This window comes from Anas platyrhynchos, chromosome 15 (assembly GCF_047663525.1).
Source record: "Anas platyrhynchos isolate ZD024472 breed Pekin duck chromosome 15, IASCAAS_PekinDuck_T2T, whole genome shotgun sequence".
NCBI lineage: Eukaryota > Metazoa > Chordata > Aves > Anseriformes > Anatidae > Anas > Anas platyrhynchos.
The window spans coordinates 8,961,913-8,982,642 of NC_092601.1; the positions used below are offsets into that span (position 1 = coordinate 8,961,913).

General features: G+C 62.7%; 2 protein-coding genes across 3 annotated transcripts; one reads left to right on the forward strand and one right to left on the reverse strand.

Annotated features, from left to right (window-relative positions):
• The first annotated feature begins 345 nt into the window (after positions 1–345).
• Positions 346–16,287, forward strand: CLCN7 (chloride voltage-gated channel 7). Its single transcript, XM_038187042.2, has 25 exons — positions 346–554; positions 3,366–3,434; positions 4,582–4,653; positions 4,783–4,848; positions 5,422–5,554; positions 5,791–5,900; positions 6,619–6,699; positions 6,901–6,963; positions 7,466–7,549; positions 8,559–8,652; positions 8,829–8,893; positions 9,217–9,333; positions 9,655–9,709; positions 10,265–10,325; positions 10,667–10,805; positions 11,392–11,485; positions 12,713–12,882; positions 13,054–13,105; positions 13,431–13,558; positions 13,763–13,848; positions 14,090–14,222; positions 14,356–14,415; positions 14,554–14,730; positions 14,842–14,922; positions 15,033–16,287. Exons 1-25 carry the CDS (start codon positions 417–419, stop codon positions 15,117–15,119), a joined length of 2,415 nt encoding a protein of 804 aa, XP_038042970.2. The 5' UTR covers positions 346–416; the 3' UTR covers positions 15,120–16,287.
• Positions 16,288–16,933: 646 nt separating this feature from the next.
• PERCC1 (proline and glutamate rich with coiled coil 1) lies at positions 16,934–19,027 on the reverse strand. 2 transcript variants are annotated; one of them, XM_038187047.2, is made up of 3 exons: positions 18,893–19,027; positions 18,667–18,786; positions 16,934–17,846 (listed from the first exon to the last, which is right to left on the reverse strand). In XM_038187047.2, the coding sequence occupies exons 2-3, from the start codon at positions 18,690–18,692 to the stop codon at positions 17,060–17,062; spliced, it is 813 nt and encodes a 270-aa protein (XP_038042975.2). In that variant the 5' UTR covers positions 18,693–18,786; positions 18,893–19,027; the 3' UTR covers positions 16,934–17,059. The 2 variants fall into 2 exon arrangements, with proteins under 2 accessions (XP_038042975.2, XP_027324833.3); XM_027469032.3 differs by lacking the exon at positions 18,893–19,027 and having other exon boundaries at positions 18,667–18,841.
• Between the last annotated feature and the right edge of the window lie 1,703 nt (positions 19,028–20,730).

The following is a 20,730-nucleotide window of genomic DNA, read 5'->3' on the forward strand; positions in this document are numbered from 1 at the left end:
CCTGCCCAGCACCTGCCCCTGTCCCACCCAGCGGGGCTCGGGGCTCGGTCACCCGCTCGTGCTGGCCGCATGCCCCCTGCCCGCAGCTTTTCCCACTGAGTCAGGCGATGGGGGCAGCACGGAAACACCCGTGACCGTGTCTGTAACCCAGCCTGTGGGGTGAGGGGCACCCTGCAGCCACCCGCTGCCTACAAAGCCCCCCGGGGGTGGCTCCGGCTCCGTGCTGAGCCCCGCACCCTTTGAGGGACCCCCTCCCCATCAGTGTATGTGTGTGTGGGGGGGGGGGGGGCACAGGACTACAACTCCCATCATGCAGCGGGGCGCGGGCGAGCAGCCGGGCTCACGTGGCGGCGGCGGCGGCGGCGCGGGTCACATGACCGGCGGGGGAGCCGGGGAGCGGCGGAGCCGCACCGCCCATGGCCAACGTCGCCAAGAAGGTGTCGTGGTCCGGCCGCGACCCCCGCGACGACGACGACGACGAGGACGGGAACGGGGACGGCCCCGCGGGGGAGAGCACCCCGCTGCTCAACGGCACCGGGCACGGAGCGCGGCAGGTGGGGCCGGGGGGCGCCCCCGGGGCTCTGCGGGCGGGGCCCGGGGCTGGGGCCGGAGCCGAGCGGGGGCTGCCAGCACCGGGGCCGGTGCCGGGGCTGGGGCTCAGGCTGGGCCGTTCCCACCCACACACCCCCCTCCCGGTTACCGGGAGCCGGGGCTCGCCCCGGGGCAGAGGGCGCCAGGGAGGGTCCCCGGTGTGAGCCCCCCGGTGTGAGCCCCCCGGGGGTGCGGACAGCCGCTGGTGGCGATCATTAGGGTGATTTTAGGGTAATTCGGGGAAGCGCGGGGGCTGTCAGGTTCTGCTGCGCTCTGCAGGCCCGGGGCTCAGCGGGCTGGGAGGGGCTGGGGCGCTGGGCTGAGCACGAAGCAGAGCCCAGGCCTGCCCGGCACCTCCCGGCTGTAAAAATCAAAAATCTCCTGGTGAGCTCTGCGGGCTGGGAGCTCCTCGAAATAAGGCTCGGCGAGCATGGATGGGGTTTTGGGGGAAATGTCTGAGCCCCCAAACCTGGCCCCACTGCTGTGCTTCGCTGTGGCTCCAGGCACGTGGTGGGACCGACAGACAGCAGGACAGACACCGCTGCTCCCTGGCAGTGGCGCTGAGCTCTGAACGGCTCCAAGCACAGCAACCCCCCTCGAGGAGCGGGACGTGGGAAGTGTCACCGTGTCCCTGCAGTTCTCTGTGGCCAGCTGACAGCAGGAGGAGCGCAGCCATGTGTGGCAGCTCCGTGGCACCAGGCTGGGAAGCCAGGACAGGGCAGGGCAGCTTCGGCACGGGGTGGGAACTGCTCAGCCCACGGGAGGCTTCGTCTGGCAGCGTGGCAGTGCAGCAGAAGTGGCACCGGTGCAGTTTCTTCTCTTTCTCACGTGTTCGTTTGATGGAAATGAAAGCGAGCTTGGTGACAGAAGGAAGCACAGCTCTTCAGTTCTGACTGCTGGGTGGGAGGTTAGGAGGGGCTGTTTGCCTGGACAAACGTGCCCGTGGTCGTAGAGGGGGTGCCGCAGGGATGTGGCCTGAATCTGTCTGTTTTGGGGCTTGCCAGCTGGCCCGAAGTGGGGCTGGGCACAGCTGCGGAGCTGCGTGAGCCTTCATCCCCTCCTCAGGACCTCCCGGTGGCTTGGGTCCCAGCTCTTGCAGGGGGTTTCCTGGGGGGCTCGGGGCAGGGGAGCTGCTGGGCCGTCCGCAGCCGCCGGGCTTCATGAACAGTGCGCGCTGTTGTGTGGAAATAATTGCTCTGCAGTCACGCCAGCATCACACGCAGCCGGGAACAGCAGCCGGCCTTCGGGGAGCGCTCAGGAGTGGGGCTGGCTGTGTGCTGAGCGGTGCTTTGGGCTCAGCACAAATAACTGGCTGATCTAAATCCCTCCCTGCCCCTTCTGTGGAAGGTGGGTGCTGACAGAGGGAGCTTTTTCCCATCCTCCAGGCGTGAGCAGGGACTGTGACAAAAATGGTGGCTCCCAGCTCTGTTCCCTGTTCCTGTCCGGGTCTAACGGGATCCCCAAACCTGTACGATTTGAAGCCAGGCGGAGGGAGGCTGCCCTGGAAAGTCTCTGCTTTCACCCTGCTGGAGCTTTGGGGTGGGGACCGGGTCTTTGCCCTGTTCCCAGGGCAGTGGGGTCCCAGCTCTGTGCCACCAGAGCAGCTGGGCACTGAAACAACTCGCTTCTGCTTCTGGCTCGTGACTCTGAGCTCCCACTGCTCCCGTGTGTCCCCTGGGAGGTGACAGCTTGGGGAGTGCCTGGCTCATGGGGCGAGTCTGAGAAGTAGGGGCAAAACCCAACAGTGCCAGGGAGTAAATAGGAACAGGGAGCTGGGAGAAGTGGGAAAATAGGTCAGGCTGCCGACACAAAGGGATATTCTTTGTCTGCGGTGACGTGCACGGCTCCTGGCTGCTCTGGCCTGCGCGTTCCAGGCAGGATAGGGGGGATTAAAGCAGGAGGGGCTCGGTCTGGGATCTGCTGGCTTGCTGGATGTGCTGGGAGCCCCCTGTTGCTTGCCGTGGCTCGTTTATTCCCCAGACTGTCAGCAAGGCTGGTTGGGGACAGGGCTGGTGGAGGCACGAGGGCTTTGGGCTGTTCTTAGTGGCCGTGCTGCTTGCACCCTCGTGTGTTTCCTGGTGGTTGGGGGTGTTGGTGGGGGTGCTGGTGATACCTGCTCCTGGTGGGCTCCTCGTGGTGCTGCCCAGCTGCAGGCTCAGCCACAGCCCTCGCCTGCATTGGCCAGGAGATGCGAGTTGCCCAAAGCAGCCCCCGGGCTCCTGTGTTATGCAATTGTGCTGCTGGTGACGAGCCTGAGAAAGGAGAACCTGCCCCTGCCTTCCCCCAGCTGCTGCCAGCGCCTGCTCCTTCCCGGCACCGTCCTGGGCCACGGCTGCAGGGCGCCGTGCTGCTTCCTCCTGCATGCACCACGCTGGGACCTGGGCACGCCGAGGGTTTGGGGGGGAATTAATGCCTGGGAACGCAGGGGGATGCTGGGCGTGGAGGCAGCAGGAGGTTGTGGAGGGCAGGACCCAGCCTGGGCTGGAGGGCAGCTGCTCAGACTGCCTGCGGGCAGCCCCGCTCCTCGGGTGTGGGGGAATCGTGTTCTGGGGAGGGCAAGGAGTGCGGCTGGAAGGTGAGGAGTGAGCGGCCTGCGTCTGTGCTGGGGGGCAGCCACCTCCCTGCCGTGTCCCCTGCGAGCAGCACTTTGTGGGTGCTGCCCCTCGGGGGGCTCTGGCCATGGGCAGCCAGGAGGTTGGTGTGAGGTGGGAGAGCTGGGAGTTGGTGGTCGTGGTGTGTATGGGAGCTGACCCCGTTTCCCCTTCTATTTGCAGTTCACTCCTTCCCTGCTGCGCCCTGGCCAGCTGAGCAATGTGGATCTCAACGAGGATGTCCGTGAGCTGGTGAGTGGCACAGGCAGGGCGTGCTGCTGGGCTCCCTGCTGCGAGTAACCCGCGGGGATGCTCCCAGGGCAGCAGTGTCAGTAACAGCAGAGCCCTGGTCGCCTTCCCCTGGTGGCACCAAGTGCTGCTGAAGATGTTTCTGTGTCCTGAGGTCAGGCTGCCTCGGTCTCACTCCTTCCTTGTCCTTTCTCTGGAACGGGACGAGGGCAAATGCAGAACCGAGTGGGGTGGGGAGGATTTCTCCCTTGTCATGTGAGCTCCTGCCCGGCTCGGGCAGCGGGCAGGAGGAGCAGCCTTGAGTCAGCATGCAGGGGAGGGAGGGGACCTGTGCTGTGACAGCCACCGGGGAGGGATCTCAGCTGTGCTCCTTCCCAGGGCCGGGGCTGGCAGCAGGCACCCTGTGCAAACTCAGGCTTCAGCCACCCACCTGGAGAATCTCCCCAGGTTCTCCTGCCTCAGTTGTGGAACTTCACCAAGTGCGAGTGGGAGGAATTAAATAAAATGTTAAATATTTCTTACGGAATTCTTAGAAATGTGTCTTCATCCAGAGCTTTGGAGAAAAGGCTGGGCCGGCTGTGGCTGTAACTCAGGGCCAGGAAAAGGGCACGTGATGCTGGGGGGGGCCCCTCCTGCAGCCGTGGTGAATGCCCTAAATCAGAGCCAGGAGAAGCCTGCGTGATTGAAGGCGTTTGTGAAACAGAACTTGATTTCTGCCCCAAACCCAAGGTCTGCTTGAAATAGCTCCTTGCTTTAGGCCAAAGGAATTTCCTGCCGAGGTGAAACGTTGCCTTCTGCTGGGAGCACGGGGACGCTGTGTTAGAACAGCAGGTCGGTGCTGGCTGTGCCAAATCTCTGCCTGCCTGCTCCTTGCTGCCCCTGGGCAGATGTCCTGCCTGGGACCGAGGAGGCAGCCAGGGCTCCAGGCACAAAAGGCTCTTTGAATCGGTTTAAATCTGCCCCACGCGCTGCCTGGTGGAGTCACCCCAGGTCCCAGCCTCCTGGGCAGCCTCTCTCGGGTTTCTCCTGAGCTGTGGGGCAGTGAGAGCAGCCCCACAGCAGCGGGGTGATGCGGGCACTCGGTGTCAGGCAGCCCCAGGAGCAAGCAGGTCCCTGCCCGGCCCCCCGACCTGTGCGTTGTGTCCCGCAGGAGACGGAGCTGCCTCGGCCGTACCCCAACGAGATCCCCCACAACGAGAAGCTCCTGTCGCTCAAGTATGAGGTATGTGGGCTCCTGTTCCTCCCTCACCTGCCCCTTGTCCTGTCGTTATCAGCCCGAGCAAAAAGTCACGCTGCATCTATGTTACAAGCCCCCTTTGATACTAACCAGCATCTCCCTCTTCTGAACTAGAGCCTGGACTATGACAACAGCGAGAACCAGCTGTTCCTGGAGGAGGAGAGGAGGATTAACCACGCGGTGAGTCTTGCTGCTCCTGCAGGCTGACAGCCCTGCTGCGAGAGGGCACGGGGAAGTCATTACCCGCTGCCCGCTTCTCAGTGCAGGGGGTTAAAAGGCATCTTGGGCCACGGTGGGTTTATTACGGGCATCAACCAGCTTGTGGAGACCTTGGAGCAGGGCGGCCAGATCCCCAGGAATCCAGCGTGGTGGGTTCCAGCTCTAACAGGAGCCGTGGTGGCATTGCTGGGAGGGAGATGGAGCAGAGGGATGCCTGCAGCATCTGCGTAGGGAAAGCCGTGTCCTGGGGGCTTTGGGAGTCAGTGCTGCAGCAGGAAACAACAGGAGAGTCTGCTGAGAGGCCTGATGGAGGCGGGCAAGCTGGAAAAACACATTTTCTGTCCAGGGATCCCTTGGAGGGGTGAGGACACTGGGGGATGGCTTGAAACAAGTCAGCTGTGGCTGGGCTCTGCAGTTCTGCGCCTGCCTGTGTCCATTCTCCCTGGGCAGCTCTCTGCAGCCTGCATCAGGAAAGGGGAGCTGGGAGCCCCCTGTGATGCTCTGGGGGGCTGACACCGTCTGTCTGTCCGCCAGGCCTTCCGGACGGTGGAGATCAAGCGCTGGGTCATCTGTGCCATGATCGGCATCCTGACCGGCCTCGTCGCCTGCTTCATCGACATCGTGGTGGAGAACCTGGCCGGGCTGAAGTACCGAGTGGTGAAGGACAGTATCCTCACACAGAGATGTGAGGCTCCTGGGGGCCGTCAGGGGGGCGGAGGGCTGCAATTCCTCCCAGGGGCTGTGTGGGATAGGTCCTGCCACCCGTGGTGCTGAGCTGTGCTAATGGGGGAGGCCGTGCTGCCTGCAGGACCTGCAGCTCAAGGAGCTCCCTGGCAACCCCTCATTGTGGTGGGGGGCACATTACTGAGCTGGCACCGGCCTTTCCTTGATCCTCTGCCTCAGACATCGACAAGTTCACGGAGAAGGGGGGCCTGTCGTTCTCCCTCTTGCTCTGGGCCACCCTGAACGCCAGCGTGGTGATGGTGGGCTCCGTCATCGTCGCTTTCATAGAGGTGAGGGCTTGGAGGCCACCTGCCTGGGGGTGCTTCTGTAACATCCAACGTTTCTGCTGAACTGGCTCTTGGCACTGCGGCTCTGTCGGTGTGGTGAGGTTTCTCCTCAGGTGTCAGACAGTCAGGGCACGCTGCCCGTCGTCTGCAGCCCCAGCAGCTTGGGGCAAAGGAGGTGGCAGCAGGGTGTGCTCCTGCCTCGGAAGCAGGCTCGGCTCTTGCTCTCCTGTCAGTTCGTGCAAGCCTCGGGCCTGGCTCAGCCTCTTTGCTCCGTGTGTACGTGAGTGTCGGCAGCGAGCAGGCTGGCCAGGTGCCTCGGAGACACCAGAGGACAGCCCAGAAACTGGCTGCTGACCTCTGGGGGCAGGCTGTGGCTGGGAGGGGGGCGATGGCTCCCTGCGAGCCGCTCTGAGTCACCAGCACCTGCCTTGTTGCTTTGCCCTCGCTCCTGTGAAGCTCTCCCTGGCCACTAGGTGAGCCTCCTGCAGCACAGCGCCGTGCTGGGGGGGACCTCGAGTCCCTCAGGGGCTACGTGTCTTTGGAGGTGCAGTGGGTGCAAGCCCACCTCCAGAGCCTGTCGGCAAGCTTTGGCCTTGCCTTTGAGCCTTCCCAAGGATGTGCTGGCGTGCCCTGCGCTTTAGGGACAGGGATAAGTGACCGATGCGCTCCCAGTCCCTGCCCTGTCCATGTCAGCCACAAACACCTCCCCTGTTCCCCGCAGCCCGTGGCAGCTGGCAGCGGCATTCCCCAGATCAAATGCTACCTCAACGGCGTGAAGATCCCGCACGTTGTCCGCCTCAAGGTAAGCAGGAGCTTGTGGGATGAGCTCGTGGGATGAGCTGGTGGGATGAGCACCCGCTGCGTGCACTGGGCTGGACCAAGCGGGCGCTGCCCTCGTGCCGCGGGGCGCTCCCCGTGGGTGCTGTGGCAGAGCCTGGCTGGGCTCCCCGTGGTGCAGCAGAGCACCCTCGTGATGCGCTGTGCCCTCTGCTCTGTTTTGCAGACCCTGGTGATCAAAGTCTGCGGGGTCATCCTCTCGGTGGTCGGCGGCCTGGCTGTTGGGAAGGTGATGTGCACGGGGCGCTCCCGGGAGTGCTGTTACCTGCTGCGGGGCAGCCTGGCGCTGCTGGCCCCGCGGTGACTTCCCACTCTCACTCCCTGGTCTGCTGGCCGAGGTGGCCATGGCACGGCCTGGGGAGCAGCAGAGGGCGTGCAGTGCCAGCCCCAGGATGTGTGGGGCCACCAAGAATCCAGGAGTGTTGGATGGGGGGTGCAGGTGCCCCCTTGGGACCTTGTAGCCTGCCCCCTCTGCTGGAGGGGAGCTGGTGGGAGCAGGAACCACTCAGAATGAGGATCTGGGGGGAAACAGCAAGGTCTGCATCTGCCAGAGGGAAATTCTCCTGGGCTAGAGGTGCAGATGGAGCTGGAACAGGCAGCGCGTGTTGCTGGGTGCTGGTGTCCAGCTCCTTCGGGGCAGTGACGTGAGGGGAAGCAGGCAGCCTTCCCCAGCTTCCCGCAGCTCCACGGGTTCTTCCTTCCCCTGCCTGACCCTGCTCTCCTGCCCGCAGGAAGGACCCATGATTCACTCCGGAGCGGTGATTGCTGCTGGCATCTCCCAGGGGAGATCCACGTCTTTGAAGCGAGACTTCAAGGTTGGTGCTCAGGGCTGAGGGGCTGTGCTGCGCGGGCTCTGGGCACGTTCCCTGGCCGTCCCTATCAGACTTCCCCAGCCAGGAGATGAGTGTTGCGTAGCCCTGTCTGCACTTTGAGCTCCAGCAAAGGGCCTTTGCCTCCTTCTCTGCTGAGGCTTGGGCCCCTGAAAGATGCCATTGTGAGCATCGAAAGGCAGGAGGGGGCACAGCTCTGTTCCCTCTGTTCCCATCCCCATTGGGTGCAGGAGGAAAACTCTCCTTGCACTGCCAGCATAAGGTGAGCAACGTAAATCTTACACAACTTTCATGTAAAAGTGGCATAATACAAATTTTGCTACGTATTACCATGAGATGCAGAAAACATCCTACATGCATACTACTATATTTCATTGTACCATCACAGGAATAATTGTCTGTGAACGTGCTGGTCCTAAATTAATCTCATGCAAATTACTGGGATGCTAATGTTAGTTGCATGGCATCATCCACGCAGGTTGGAAATTAGGAAAAAATCAGGTTGGAAATTAGGAGAAATTTCTTCTTAGAGTGGTCAGGCACTGGGACGGGTTGCCCAGGGAGGTGGTGGAGTCCCCGTCCCTGGGGGTGTTCAAGGAAAGGTTGGACGTGGTGCTTGGGGACATGATTTAGTGGGTGATGGTGGTGCGGGGATGGTTGGACCAGATGATCTCGGAGGTCTTTCCCAACCTTTGTGATTCTGTGATCCACCAGCACCTCTCCCTGGTGAGCCAAGACCTCCCTGGTGCCAGAGCCCAGCCCCAGCCTGGCTCTGGGGTGCCGGAGCTCTGTGTGCCTTGGGGAGGGCGTCTGGAGGGAGGCCGGGAGCTGTGGCCTCCAGCCAGCGCTGCGTGAATCCCTGCACCCCTGCGGGTGCCTGGAATGGACAGTTCCTTGGGGCTGTGTTGGTGGCGAGAGGTCATATGTGATGTTCCCCATGTCTCCTCCTGAGCCTGTGGCCAGCCCTGAACCTGCCTTCGTTTGGGTATTCCAGATCTTCGAGTACTTCCGCAGAGACACAGAGAAGAGGGACTTTGTCTCAGCTGGAGCTGCTGCTGGTGTCTCGGCCGCGTTCGGTGCCCCTGTGGGTATGTGTCCCGGTTCTGATGCTGAGCAGTGCCTGCATGCACATCTTACCAGGAGGCTGCTCCTGGCTGTGAGGGGGCGGCTGCAGGCACCTAGGGCACTGCAGGAGCCTGGGCTGCTGCTGCTAGGCAAGGGTCCGTGCCCCTTGTGAAGATGTTTGCTTGTCTTGCGCTTGCAGGGGGCGTCCTCTTCAGCTTGGAGGAAGGGGCTTCCTTCTGGAACCAGTTCCTGACATGGCGAATCGTAAGTGCTGGAAAGCAGAAGCAGGAACTCCAGAGCTGCCAGCTCCGGGTCTGTGCGCAGCCTCTGGCACGCTGGGGTCCCCCCATGCCCAGCAGCAGCTCCTGGGTCCTGCCTCTGGGCCTCCAGGGGCCTGAGCCAGCTGCAGCTGTGCCTGGAGCCCTCTCCACCATCCCCTCCAGCACTCCCATGGGGAGCGTGGCCGCTTGGCTCCAGCACATGGCGGGCACCAAGCCCCAGCCAAGAGCTCGGGGTTTTTTGAGGTAGCGCAGAGGGAGCGAGGTTGGATATTTCCAGCAGTGACTCTGGGCTGCATCTCTTCCTAGTTCTTTGCCTCCATGATCTCGACGTTCACTCTGAACTCTGTGCTGAGCGTTTACCACGGCAATGCTTGGGATCTCTCCAGCCCCGGGCTCATCAATTTCGGCAGGTTTGATAACGAGGTACGGCGCGGATACTCGTCTGTGTGGGGCTCTGCTGGGGTGTTAGGAGCAGCGTGGGGGGGCTGGGGACACCACTATGCCTTCACACATTGCCTGGGGACTGAGGCAGGCTCGGGTTTGGCTGGATCCCAGAGGATCCCAGGCCCATTGATGTGAGCAGGAGGTGTTCCTGCAGCCCCCACTGGGTCCGGGTGCTGTGGGGTGTGCAGGGGATGTCCTGGGGGAACTCCAGGAGCCGCTCTGGCTCCTCAGTGCTGCCTGAGCAAATGGTGACTCACTGCAAAAGGGTCAGCAGATCTGAAACCCATCTCTTGTTTGTAGAAAATGGGATACACGATCCAGGAAATTCCTATCTTCATCTTCATGGGAGTGGTTGGTAAGAGTTCTGCTCTTTCAGTTCGATTAGTCTGAATAATTCCCTCTGCTCTCTGTCTGGGCCTAAAAACTTCAGGATCCTGTTTCCTGGGGGAGTGGAAAATACATTTAACTCTAGAGCAGAGGCTGCTTGTGGGGTTTATGGGGGTGAGAGCTGGATCCCGGGCCAGCCCTCGCTCACTCCTGTAGCAGAGGTGAGCCCGTTCCATCTGCGCCCTGCAGTTACTCGGTGGGGTTGGTGTGTGGCAGCCCGGGGCTCTCAAGCTGTGGTGCTTCAGCCCTTACCCCTCCAGAAAGGGGAAATGGAGCTCGTCAGGCACTCCCCAGCGTGCTCACCCGGCTCTGCAGCTGCCTGGGTGCCTGCTGGCCTGTCCCGAGGCCGGTGCTGTGGTTCTGGTTTCAGGGCCTGTGGTTTCCCCCAGGCAGGGGCAGCAGCCGTGTGTCACACTGGCTGTGATGTCGATGTCTCCCTGAGCTTTGCTGTTTCTCTGACCTCTTGGGCAGCCACAGGAGGGTGCGACCTGCGTGCTGACACCTCCCTGTTCTGTGTTTGCAGGCGGGATCCTGGGGGCCCTGTTCAATGCCCTGAATTACTGGTTAACGATGTTCCGGATCAGGTAGGAGCCTGTGGGTGGCAAAGGTGACTGAAAAGGGTTGGCTGGCACCTTCTGTGCTCCCTGCGAGTGGTGTGCCTACCCAGAGCCGGGCTGTAACCTCATACCCAACGTGTAATGTGAGAGGTGGCAGCTGGAAGCTGGGCACAGAGATGCCAGGTGCCTCCTGCTGCCCGCAGCCGAGGCTTTGACCCCCAGCATCCTGCCTCTGCTCTGCCCCTGCTGTGCTTCTCTGGTGACCTGAGGGCCTAGAAAGGCACCAGTGCTACACACACACATCTGTTAGGTGTTCCTGAGAGCAATGGGAGAGCTGCTAAACCCCGTGTGATGTTCTCCCTTCGCAGGTACATCCACCGGCCCTGCCTCCAGGTGATTGAGGCCATGCTGGTCGCAGCAGTGACAGCAGCTGTGGGGTTCGTCATGATTTACTGCTCTCGAGACTGCCAGCCCATCCAGGGGAGCACGGTGGCCTACCCCCTGCAGGTAGGAGGTGCTGGGGACAGATCCTGAGCCTCGGCAGGGGAACAAAATCCTGCTGGGCCTTGCTGGTTCCCCTGCAGTCGGTGCCTTGTGCTCCGGGTGGAGCTGGAGGCCCTGGTGCAGCAAGCAGGGGGTGGTTCTGCTGGCCGGCCTGACCCAAAGCTCTGGAAATAAAAGCAGCTGGCTGCTTTTCCATCCGAGCCCTGGCTTGGCAGGGACAGAGGTGAAGGCACTGGCTGGCAGATTGTCACCAGCCAGGTGGCAGTGGGGCCTGAAGTGGTGGTGTGGGCACGCGGAAAGCAGCGTGGTTGTGGGAGCCCTTTGCTCATGGTTTGGGCACTTTCCTTTGGGCTGCACAGAAATGTGTGAAGCTGCCAGGCCAGAGATCCTGGAGAAGCATCTCCCTTGTTCTGATTTTGTTCTGTTCTCCTCCTGTACACGGTGCCCTGCCCTCAGCTCAGCAGGGGTGCCCCATGTCCCCAGGTCTGCCCTGGGCTGCTCAGCCAGCCAAAGCCCTGCAGTCCTTGCTGCCCCAGGGCAGCCCACATCTGCCACTTCTAACTTGTTTTTTTTTCCTTCCCCTCCTTAGCTTTTCTGCGCTGATGGAGAGTACAACTCTATGGCCACTGCCTTCTTCAACACACCTGAGAAAAGCGTTGTCAACCTCTTCCACGACCCTCCAGGTCTGCCTGCCCAGCGAGTGCTTCCTCGATTACGAGCAGAGTGGGGCAGGGTTTGTGCTCGGTGGCTGATCCGTTCTCTCCTTGCTTGTGGGACGAGGCAGGGGCTGTCAGCACGGCCCAGGAAGGCACAATGGGATCTGGCCAAGTGCTGTGTGGGGCAGCAGGGAGCGAGGAGGCAGCCAGCAGCGTGGCTGAAGGGCTGCAGTCCTGGGGCAGCTGGCAGACAAAGGCTCGGCTCTGTCTGTGTGTGTCTGCAAGGCGGCACCTCCCAGCAGCGTGGGAGCAGGTCTGAGCCTTGCTTCTTCTTTGGAGTCTGTCCTGGAAATACCCCGGGCTGTTTTCGTACTTAGCAGGGCTTTTTGCCCCTGAATGACTTTACCTTCTGGGTAGGTTGTGGAGGTGGATTTCTGCAGCTTGGATTTGCTCAAGAAATTAAATTTGGCTTTCAGATCCCAGCTCCAATTTCCCTTGGACCCCATATAACAATGACATGCTCTCTTCCCCCCGGGCCTGCTGCTCTGAGTTTTAGACCCTTGGTTTGGGGTGTGCAGCTCGGTACTTGGCACAGGGACAGGTGTCCCATGTCTCAGGGCTGCTCCCTGCAGCGCTGGGCCCTTCCTTCGGTCCATCGACCTCTGTAAAGGGGAGAGGTTGCAAAATATGGATTCAAACTAGACTGAGCCTGCTCAGCAGTCCCAAAAATTGTAATAGGCTGAGTCCTGGGGATGACAGCATGGGGGACAGCATGAAGGCATGCCCTGCACCACGGGGGCTGCGTTACAGGGAAAGTGTTTGTAGGATCTGCTCTGCTGAGCTGATCCCCAAACTGACTGTAGCACCTCCGTCCTCCTGACCTCCTCCTCCAGTGCTGGCAGCCCCTTGGGACTTTGCAGAGTTCTTCATCATTTTTCCTCGCAGGAAGCTGAGAAATGCAGGGCTGAAAGGGGCTGGGTCATTGTGGACCATGAGATTGGGGTAATGAATGTGCTGGACTCAGTGGGACGGGAGGGCTTTGGATGGCACTAGCAGGATGCTTGACAGAGGTAGAAACAACCCGGAGAGCCAGACTGAAAGGCTTGTGCTGTCAGGGAGGATGCTGGGGGGAAAATCTGGAGGAAGGTGCACCCAAAGAGGGGCTTTGTCTGCAGGCAGTGAGCGTCAGGGGCTGCTGCTGTCTGTTCTCCCCTGGCTGTGGAACCAGCACTGACTCTTTTCTCCCCACCCCAGGTTCCTACAACCCCATGACGCTGGGGATGTTCACGCTGATGTATTTCTTCCTGGCCTGCTGGACGTATGGCCTCACGGTGTCGGCGGGGGTCTTCATCCCTTCCCTGCTGATCGGCGCTGCCTGGGGGAGGCTGTTCGGCATCTCCCTGTCCTACCTGACCAAGGGCTCGGTGAGTGTTTGGTGCTTTCTTCAGTCCCGACGGAACCCTGCAGACATCTGGGCTGTGCACAAGTCCCCGGGCACTCCCTGCTCCTTGGGAAGGGGGTTTTGGGGCCGGGGCACTGCTTGTTATCTGTGGATGAGCTGGAGCCAGCCGCTGACTGAGCCCTTTCTCTCTCAGATCTGGGCTGACCCCGGGAAGTACGCCCTGATGGGAGCTGCTGCACAGCTGGGTGAGTTGCCCCCTATTCGGGACTTGTGGCCACCTCTGGCTCGTGTCATAGTGAAGGTGGCAGGGCAGGAAATGGTCTTTGCTTCCCTGGTGCAGCTTTTTCCCTAGCTGAAGTGAAGTCTGTGTGGTATTGCTAAAACCCCAGCCTGGGTCAGCTCCCTCACAGCCCTGCCAAGTGCGAGCAGCATCCCTGGGCAGGTTGGATGCGCTGCCTGCCTCGCAGGGTGCCTGTGTGGGAATCCTGGGGTGCTGCTCAGAGACTGAGGGGCCTTGGGTGCTCTCCCCTGCCCCCCTAAGTCCCTGGTCCTTTTGGGCGCTTCTTACAGGCGGGATAGTGCGGATGACGCTGAGCCTCACGGTCATCATGATGGAGGCAACAGGCAACGTTACCTACGGCTTCCCCATCATGCTGGTGCTGATGACAGCGAAGATTGTGGGCGACTACTTCGTGGAGGTGAGGGCTGGCTGTGCTCACTGGGAGCCCAGGACTGGGTGAGAGGCTGCGGGTGAGGATTTGGGGTGCTGCTGAGCTGGGGAAGCTCTAAGTGAGGACTGGGGGTGTTGCAGAGCCTGTGGACTCTCAGAGGGGGGCTGCTGCCTGGCTGCACCCCCTCAGCATCTCAGCAGGCCTCTGCTGACAGCTCGGCTCTCCTTGCAGGGGCTGTATGACATGCACATCCAGCTGCAGAGCGTGCCCTTCTTGCACTGGGAGGCCCCGGTGACGTCCCACTCCCTCACGGCCAGGTAGGTGGGCTGGGGGCCACCACCAGCCCTCAGACCGTGCTGTTGGCCCCAGTCGAGAAGGGTGGTGGTGACCTGCTGTGGTCACAGGTGCCTGATGGTCACCAGCCCCTTCCCCAGCAGCGTGACATCCCCCTCCACGTCCCCCAGAGGTTATGGGGGGAGCAGGGAGGTGTTGTGTGCGTGGTGGGGTGAGTTTGGGGTGTGCTGCCACTGAATTGTTTCCCCCGACTCTTCCCTGCAGGGAGGTCATGAGCACTCCTGTCACCTGTCTGCGGAGGATCGAGCGGGTGGGCACGGTTGTGGACATCCTCAGCGACACCTCCTCCAACCACAACGGCTTCCCCGTGGTGGAGAGCAACCCCAACAGCACCCAGGTGGGCTGGGTTCCTGCTGGGGGGGGGATGGGGATGTGTCCAGGGTCGGCTGTGCGAGGGCTGCCCATAGTGTGGGACCCTTGCACCCACCTCCTGTCCCCAGCTGTGTTTGACACCCGATGCTCTGTTGCAGGTGGCCGGGCTGCGGGGTTTGATCCTGCGCTCCCAGCTCATCGTCCTGCTGAAGCACAAGGTGGGTGGTGCTGCACAGGGGCTGGGCTCCTCTCCTCTTCCCTCCTGACCCTGCCTTGGTGCCCTGGTGTGGGCAGTGGGGCTGCAGTGCCCCAGTCAGCATCTCAGGGTGGTCGCTGATGGTTTCTCTCCCCCCAAGGTTTTTGTGGAGAGGGCCAACCTGAGCCTGGTGCAGCGGCGGCTGAAGCTGAAGGATTTCCGGGACGCCTACCCCCGCTTCCCCCCCATCCAGTCGATCCACGTCTCCCAGGACGAGCGCGAGTGCATGATCGACCTGAGCGAGTTCATGAACCCCTCGCCCTACACCGTGCCTCAGGTAATATTTGGGGGCCCCTCTGCGCCCCAGTCTGTCAGGGAACTGACAACACTGGGGCACCAGAGCCAGCTGGGGCCTCTGTGACCCATTTGTCCCTGACGTGCCTTGCAGGAGGCGTCTCTGCCACGGGTCTTCAAGCTTTTCCGGGCCCTGGGCCTGCGGCACTTGGTGGTTGTGGACAATCGCAACGAGGTGAGTCCCCAGGGCCACCAGGCGCTCGCTGCGTGCGGGCAGACTGGGCTCGTTGGGGTGCTGCTGTTGTCCCCGGGCTCACGGGGCCTGACGCTGTCCCTTCCCCGCAGGTGGTGGGCATGGTCACCCGCAAGGATCTCGCCCGGTACCGGCTGGGGAAGGAAGGGCTGGAGGAGCTCTCGCTGGCACAGACGTGACGTGGGGCAGCGCCGCCCAGCGGGATCGCACGCTGGCCCCTCTGAGACTGGGACCCTCGTTTGGTAGAGGCAGGGGGAGGACTGGGCTGGCTCCTGGAGGTAGTGTGGTGCCTGGAGCACTGGCACAGCTGTCCTGCCCCGGCTCTCCTGTGTGTCGCTGCCTTCCCACCTCTGCCAGCTCCTCTCCTCCTCGCCCTTTCCTCTGCTTCCCTGAGGGATCAAAATATGCTGTTGGTTCTGTTAGCTCTTTGAGTAAGCTCCCCGGGGGTTGTGTGAAGGCTGCAGCGTGCCTAGGGAGCCAGAGTGCCCTGCTGAGCTGGGTGCTGTCTCCCTGCCCTCTATCCCTGCTGCTGCCCTGGGCATCCTGGGACTGGGCACCTCCTGTGGGGCTGGGGCTGGCTCTGCAGGGATGGGAGGTTGCAGGGCTCTCCCCTGCTCCCAGCGCCCTGTCCCCTCTCCCCACGCTGCTGCTGGCTGGCTTGGGCTGAGCCCTGTGTCTGTTACTTTGGCCAGAGGGGATCCCTGCCCTGCCCCCTGTGCAATAAAAGGGCTCCCATGGTTCAGCAGCTGCTGTCTCTTGCTCTTTCTTGGCTCCCTTGACTGCTGTGCCCCTAAGCCTGTGGGGTGAGGACACGGTGTGGCCCATCCTCGTGGATTGGAGGGGATAAGAAGGGGAGGGCTTCCCTTGGGTGGTGGTCCTGGAACGTGACCCTAGTGTGTTCCCCTGTGCCTCCGGCCCTCCCCTCGGTCTCCTCAGTGCTGCTGCATCTCCCCTGCAGTGATACTGGGTTGAAAGTGACCCCAGCTTCATTCCTTTACTTTCTGCACCTTGGTCCAGACCTTTGCAGCAGCCTGGGTCCTGCTGGCTTTGGCTGCTGCCCCCTGAAACCAGCCACCACATCCAGCCATAGGGACAGAGCCGAGCCTGCAGCTCCCTGGGTGGCTCCAGCCCTCACCCTTCCTTGCCCTCGAAGCTCCAACTCCTTTATCTTCCTCTGCCCTCATTACCCCCTGTGCTGGCCTTGCCCCTGCTCCATGCACCGCACCCCTGGGGTGTGAGTGCTCTGCACTGTGTTCTGGGGGGGACCTGGGCAGGGCCAACCTGGCCTCTAGGGGCTTTCTACTGCGGGCTACTTCTGTGCTGAAATAAACCCTGTTTGTACTTTTACGTGGTGCTGCCTGGCTCTTGCTTCCCTCCTTCCCTGGCCCCGCTGCCTGGGCTTGGGGGAGCCCTGGGGAGCTGAGGCCCTGGGCTTGGTGCTGGGGGGCAGCTCTGCGTGCCATGGGGCAGGGGGGTGCCCTATGAGGGGGAGTGCTGGGAGCTGGAGGTCCCTGGCAGGCCTGGGCTGTTCAAGGTTGCCCCTTCCTGGGTGCTTTTCCCTTTCAAGCCTGACAAAGAGCCACCACAAAGCCAGGGATGCCTCTGCTGGGCCCTGGTAACAGCGCTGGGCTGCGGCGGCAGCCAGGAGGCCTCAGGGAAGGGCCGGCTGTGCCGTGGTGCTCCCCTATCCTCCCTCTGGGTCCGACACCCAGCAGGGTGGTGGTGGCAGGTCCCTGCTCCCTGGGCAGGCAGCGGGGTCCCCGGCTGCCAGCCGGCCGCTTTATGAGGCCCTGCGCTGCCCTTTGCCCCGGCGCAGCTGAGATAAGGGGATGGGATCCACGGAGTCGGGCCCACAGAGCAAACACGGGCTGCTGGTTCCTCCAGCCATCCCGCTTCCCTCCTCCTCCTGCTCCTGGAGGGGTGCAGAGCCCTTTGTCACCAGCGGCAGGGCTGTCCCTGTCACAGCGGCGGGTGGCGAAGGACACCGTGCACATTTGTGCCTAGCGGGAGTCATTTATTCACTCGTCCCAGCTCCAGCTGCCCCAGCGCTGGCAGCGGGGCCGCGGTTTGATCATTAACTGGGTGGCACGTGGCGGGGCCAGGGTCCCCTCTGGTGGGCTCAGAGCCCCACAAAGGGCTCAGCATCCAGCCCCAGGCGGCCTGCCTCGGGAAGCAGCTCCCGCCCAGCGCCCGGCAGCTCCGGCCCCGGCTCCACCGTCCAGTTGGCCAGGAGGTCGCTGAAATCGGGGGTGCCGGTGTGGAGGAGGCCGGCGGGGCCGGGGCCCGGCTCCTTCCAGAAGGAAGGCGGCAGCTTCCTCCTGTGCATGGGGGTGATGTGGCCGTATTTCCTCTCCAGCCGCTGCGTCTTGCCCCCAGCTGCCCGGGGTGGCAGACACCGGTGCACGCCGTACTCAAAGAGCTCGGCCAGCGGCCCCAGCCTCTGCGTGGCCCCAGAGCCCCCCCGGGCCATCACTGCCTCAGGCTGGGGCAGGCTGGCGGTGCCCAGCTCGCGGGCGGTGCACCGGGGCGAGCTGCAGTCCTCGGGTGTGCCACGGCCCCCAGCGGGCTCCTCCTGGCCCCGCCGTCCGAAGTAGCGCTGGATGTCACCGCTGATGAGCTCCGAAAACCGCAGGAGCCTCAGGGTGGCCTCAGCGGCGTTTGGGCCGGCCAGCTCCAGCCCCCTGCAGCTGGTGCTGTCCTCTGCTGCCTCCTCTTCATCCTCCTCTTCCTCCTCCTCTTCGTCATCCTCCTCCTCCTCCTCGGAGAGGTCGGGGAAGTCGGGTTCGGGGCGTGCGGGCAGCAGCAGGCCGTGTGGGAAGGGCGAGGGCAGCCGCAGCCCGGCCAGGGGCCGGATAACGCCCGCGGCCATGTCAGGGCGCAGGGGCAGCCCGGGGCCTGGACTCACCCTGCGGGGCAGGGACAGTGGGGTGAGGGTGGCAGCACACCGGGGTGTCCCCATCCCGGTGCCCCACAGCAGCGTTTGGCCCCAAGGTGGCAGCAGGGGGTGCTGTGTGGGGTGGTGGTGGGGCAGCGGGGCTGTACCCCCCATCTGTGGGACAGGGGGCAACTGAAAACATCCCCCCGAGCCCTGGGATGTGTGGCAGCAGGGTTGTCCCTGCTATCCATAGGATGTGGGGAAGCACAGACACCCCCCAAGCCACAAAGCATCCCCCCAAAAGGTGTGAGGCAGCAGGGTGTCACCCCAGGGCTGTGTGTGGAGCTGGATGAGGCCCTGGGCACAGCACCCTGCCACCATGGGGTGCACACCCGGGGTGCTGAGCCCCCTCCCCATGCAGTGGTCCCGCGGGATTCCCTGTGGCAGGGCAAACCTCCCCGCACCGCCCTGGCTGTCTCTGACCACAGCTGGGTCTTGCTGAGCTGTGCAAGGACCCCTCTGTGTTCACAGATTTGTTCCCCGGGGTCCCCAGCCCGGGCTCGCTGCGGGGCATTCTCAGCCACATGCCTGGGGGTGCCATCACCCGGCTCCGAGAGGCTTTGGGGGCAGCAGTGCCTCTGGGGACAAATCCTGCTGCCTCCTGGCCAAGCCTGGGACAGCATCGCTGCTGCCCCTGTGCATCCCTCTGCACCCTGTCCCCGCCGTGGGGCTTCCAGTCCCCTCCGTGGGGCCTCCCCGGTGCCACCCGAGGCTGGAGAACTGCCCCGGTGCAGGAGGTCATCGGCCGGGGCTGCGGCTCCTCCGCTGCCTCGGCTCAGCTCGGCACTCACCTTGGTGCTGCTGCCCGGCCATGCATAGGCTCCCGCGCCGCTCCCCCTCGCTGTCCCTCCACCTGGGCCTGAAGTATTTATAGCGGAGCAGCGAGCTGACGGCTGGCAAATATTTGGTAGCTGTATTGTAATAGTAGACTCGGTAAACAGAGCTGGGGTTTGCTTTAGCACCCAGCAACGGGAGAGCGGCGCGGGGAGGGACGCGGGGACGGAAGGCAGGGCTCACCTTAATGGTTCACTAGCCAGGGGATTTTCAAGTGTTGTTCCTGTAGATTCACCTATTAAATCGGCAGCCCCAGCTGCCAAACTGCCTGCACACTTGTACCGAGGGCTCTTATCTCCCCGCTGATTGGAGGCGAAATCAAGCTTTGTCAAATAGGCGTAAAATTAAATTTCATGCTATTTTGACTCCTGGAGTAGGGATCTTCTGAAGAACACACTGCTTATCGGGCCGTGCCTGTGCAAACAGGCGCTGTGGCTGTGACGGGCCAAACCTCCTGCCTGGAGCCTTTGCAGGGGTCCCTGCTGAGCCCCCCGCACAGCTCCGGGCCCCCTGTCTCCAACCTTGTGCTCCCCTGCAGACCCCAAAGCGGTTGTGGGTCTCAGTTATGAGTCCCAGGGTGGGTTTTTGAGTATTTTGAGGCGGCAGGACACGGCCCCAGTGGTGTGGCTGGTGGGAGAGGCACTTTGGGGTGGAGCGGTGGGGCTGGGTGCCCCAAGGCGGGTGGCCCTTGTCAGTTGGTGCTGGATGCAGGGATGGGGACGGGGACGTGCGTGTGGGAAGCAGCTGGGGCAGCCCCAGGGCAGGGACAGCACCCAGGATGGCAGCACCGTCACCACAGGCAGGGGGCTGGGATGCCCCATGCCTCCTGCGTGGCTGTGTTGGTCCGGGCAGGCTGTGAGCATGGTAGAGGACCAGCTGGTGACAACACAGCAGCTTGAGGTGGCTGTGGCCCAGCTGTGCCATTTCTGTTCTGGCACTGGGACGTGCCCTGGTGTGGCCATCTGGGGGGATGCAGAGCACAGTCAGGGGACAGGGGACAAAGGACAGCTGGGGAACCTGGGTGGCTGGGGGTGCAGTCTAGGTGGGGACACAGGATGGTCAGGGGACACAGGACAACCCACGTGGGATACGTGGGGACACATGGGACAACCCACACGGGAGGATACACGCGGGATGGCTGGCAGCCTGACACAGAGCCCAGCCCCCCAGCACCCTGCTGCAGCACTTGCTGGGGTGATCCCAGGGGGGTTGCAGATGCACTTTGGCCTTGGGGACAGGCAGCCCCTGCTCCAGAACTGCCCTGCCCTCTGTTTGTGGGGCTGATGGTGGCTCCCAGTCTGCTCCCACAGAACTGTCCCTGTCCCCCAGCACTGAGACGGGCCCCTCAGCCCCTTGCTTGGCACAGCACCGTTGGGGACAGTGCCACCTGGGCACGGCTGTCACCCACCGGGCCCCCACTGTCTGCAGCCCCAGGTGCCCCTTCCCCAGGGCTGACAGCAGGGACTGAGCTGTGGCACTGCCACTGCTTCAAGCCGGGCCCCACGGCGCTGCTGTCCCCTCTACAAACGCTCACACTGGCAGCCCCGGGGGGACCTGCAGCCATTCTGCCCAGGCACCGCTGGGCAAACAGGGCCAGCGGGAGCTGATAAGCCCCGGGCACCCTTCGATCTGCTGCCTGACGTCACCCGCTGCCACCGCTGCCTGCCTGGCACAGCTTGGCACAGCCCAGAAGGGTTTGGTATGGGATAGCCTGGAATGGTTTGGTATGGGACAGCCTGGAACAGTTCGGAGTGGCATGGTGTGGAACAGTGTGGTACGGGATAGCCTGGCAGTTCGGTATGGCACAGCCTGTAACGAGTTGGTGTGGGATAACCTGGAACATTTCGGTATGGGACTGCCTGTAACATTTGGTGTGGCATGGCATGGAACAGTTTGGTGTGGGATAACCTGGCACATTCGGTACGGCACAGCCTGGAACCGTTCGTTACGGCACTGCCTGTAGCATTTTGGCACGGCACAGCCCAGCACAGCCCAGCACGGCCCGGCCCGGCCCTGCCGCG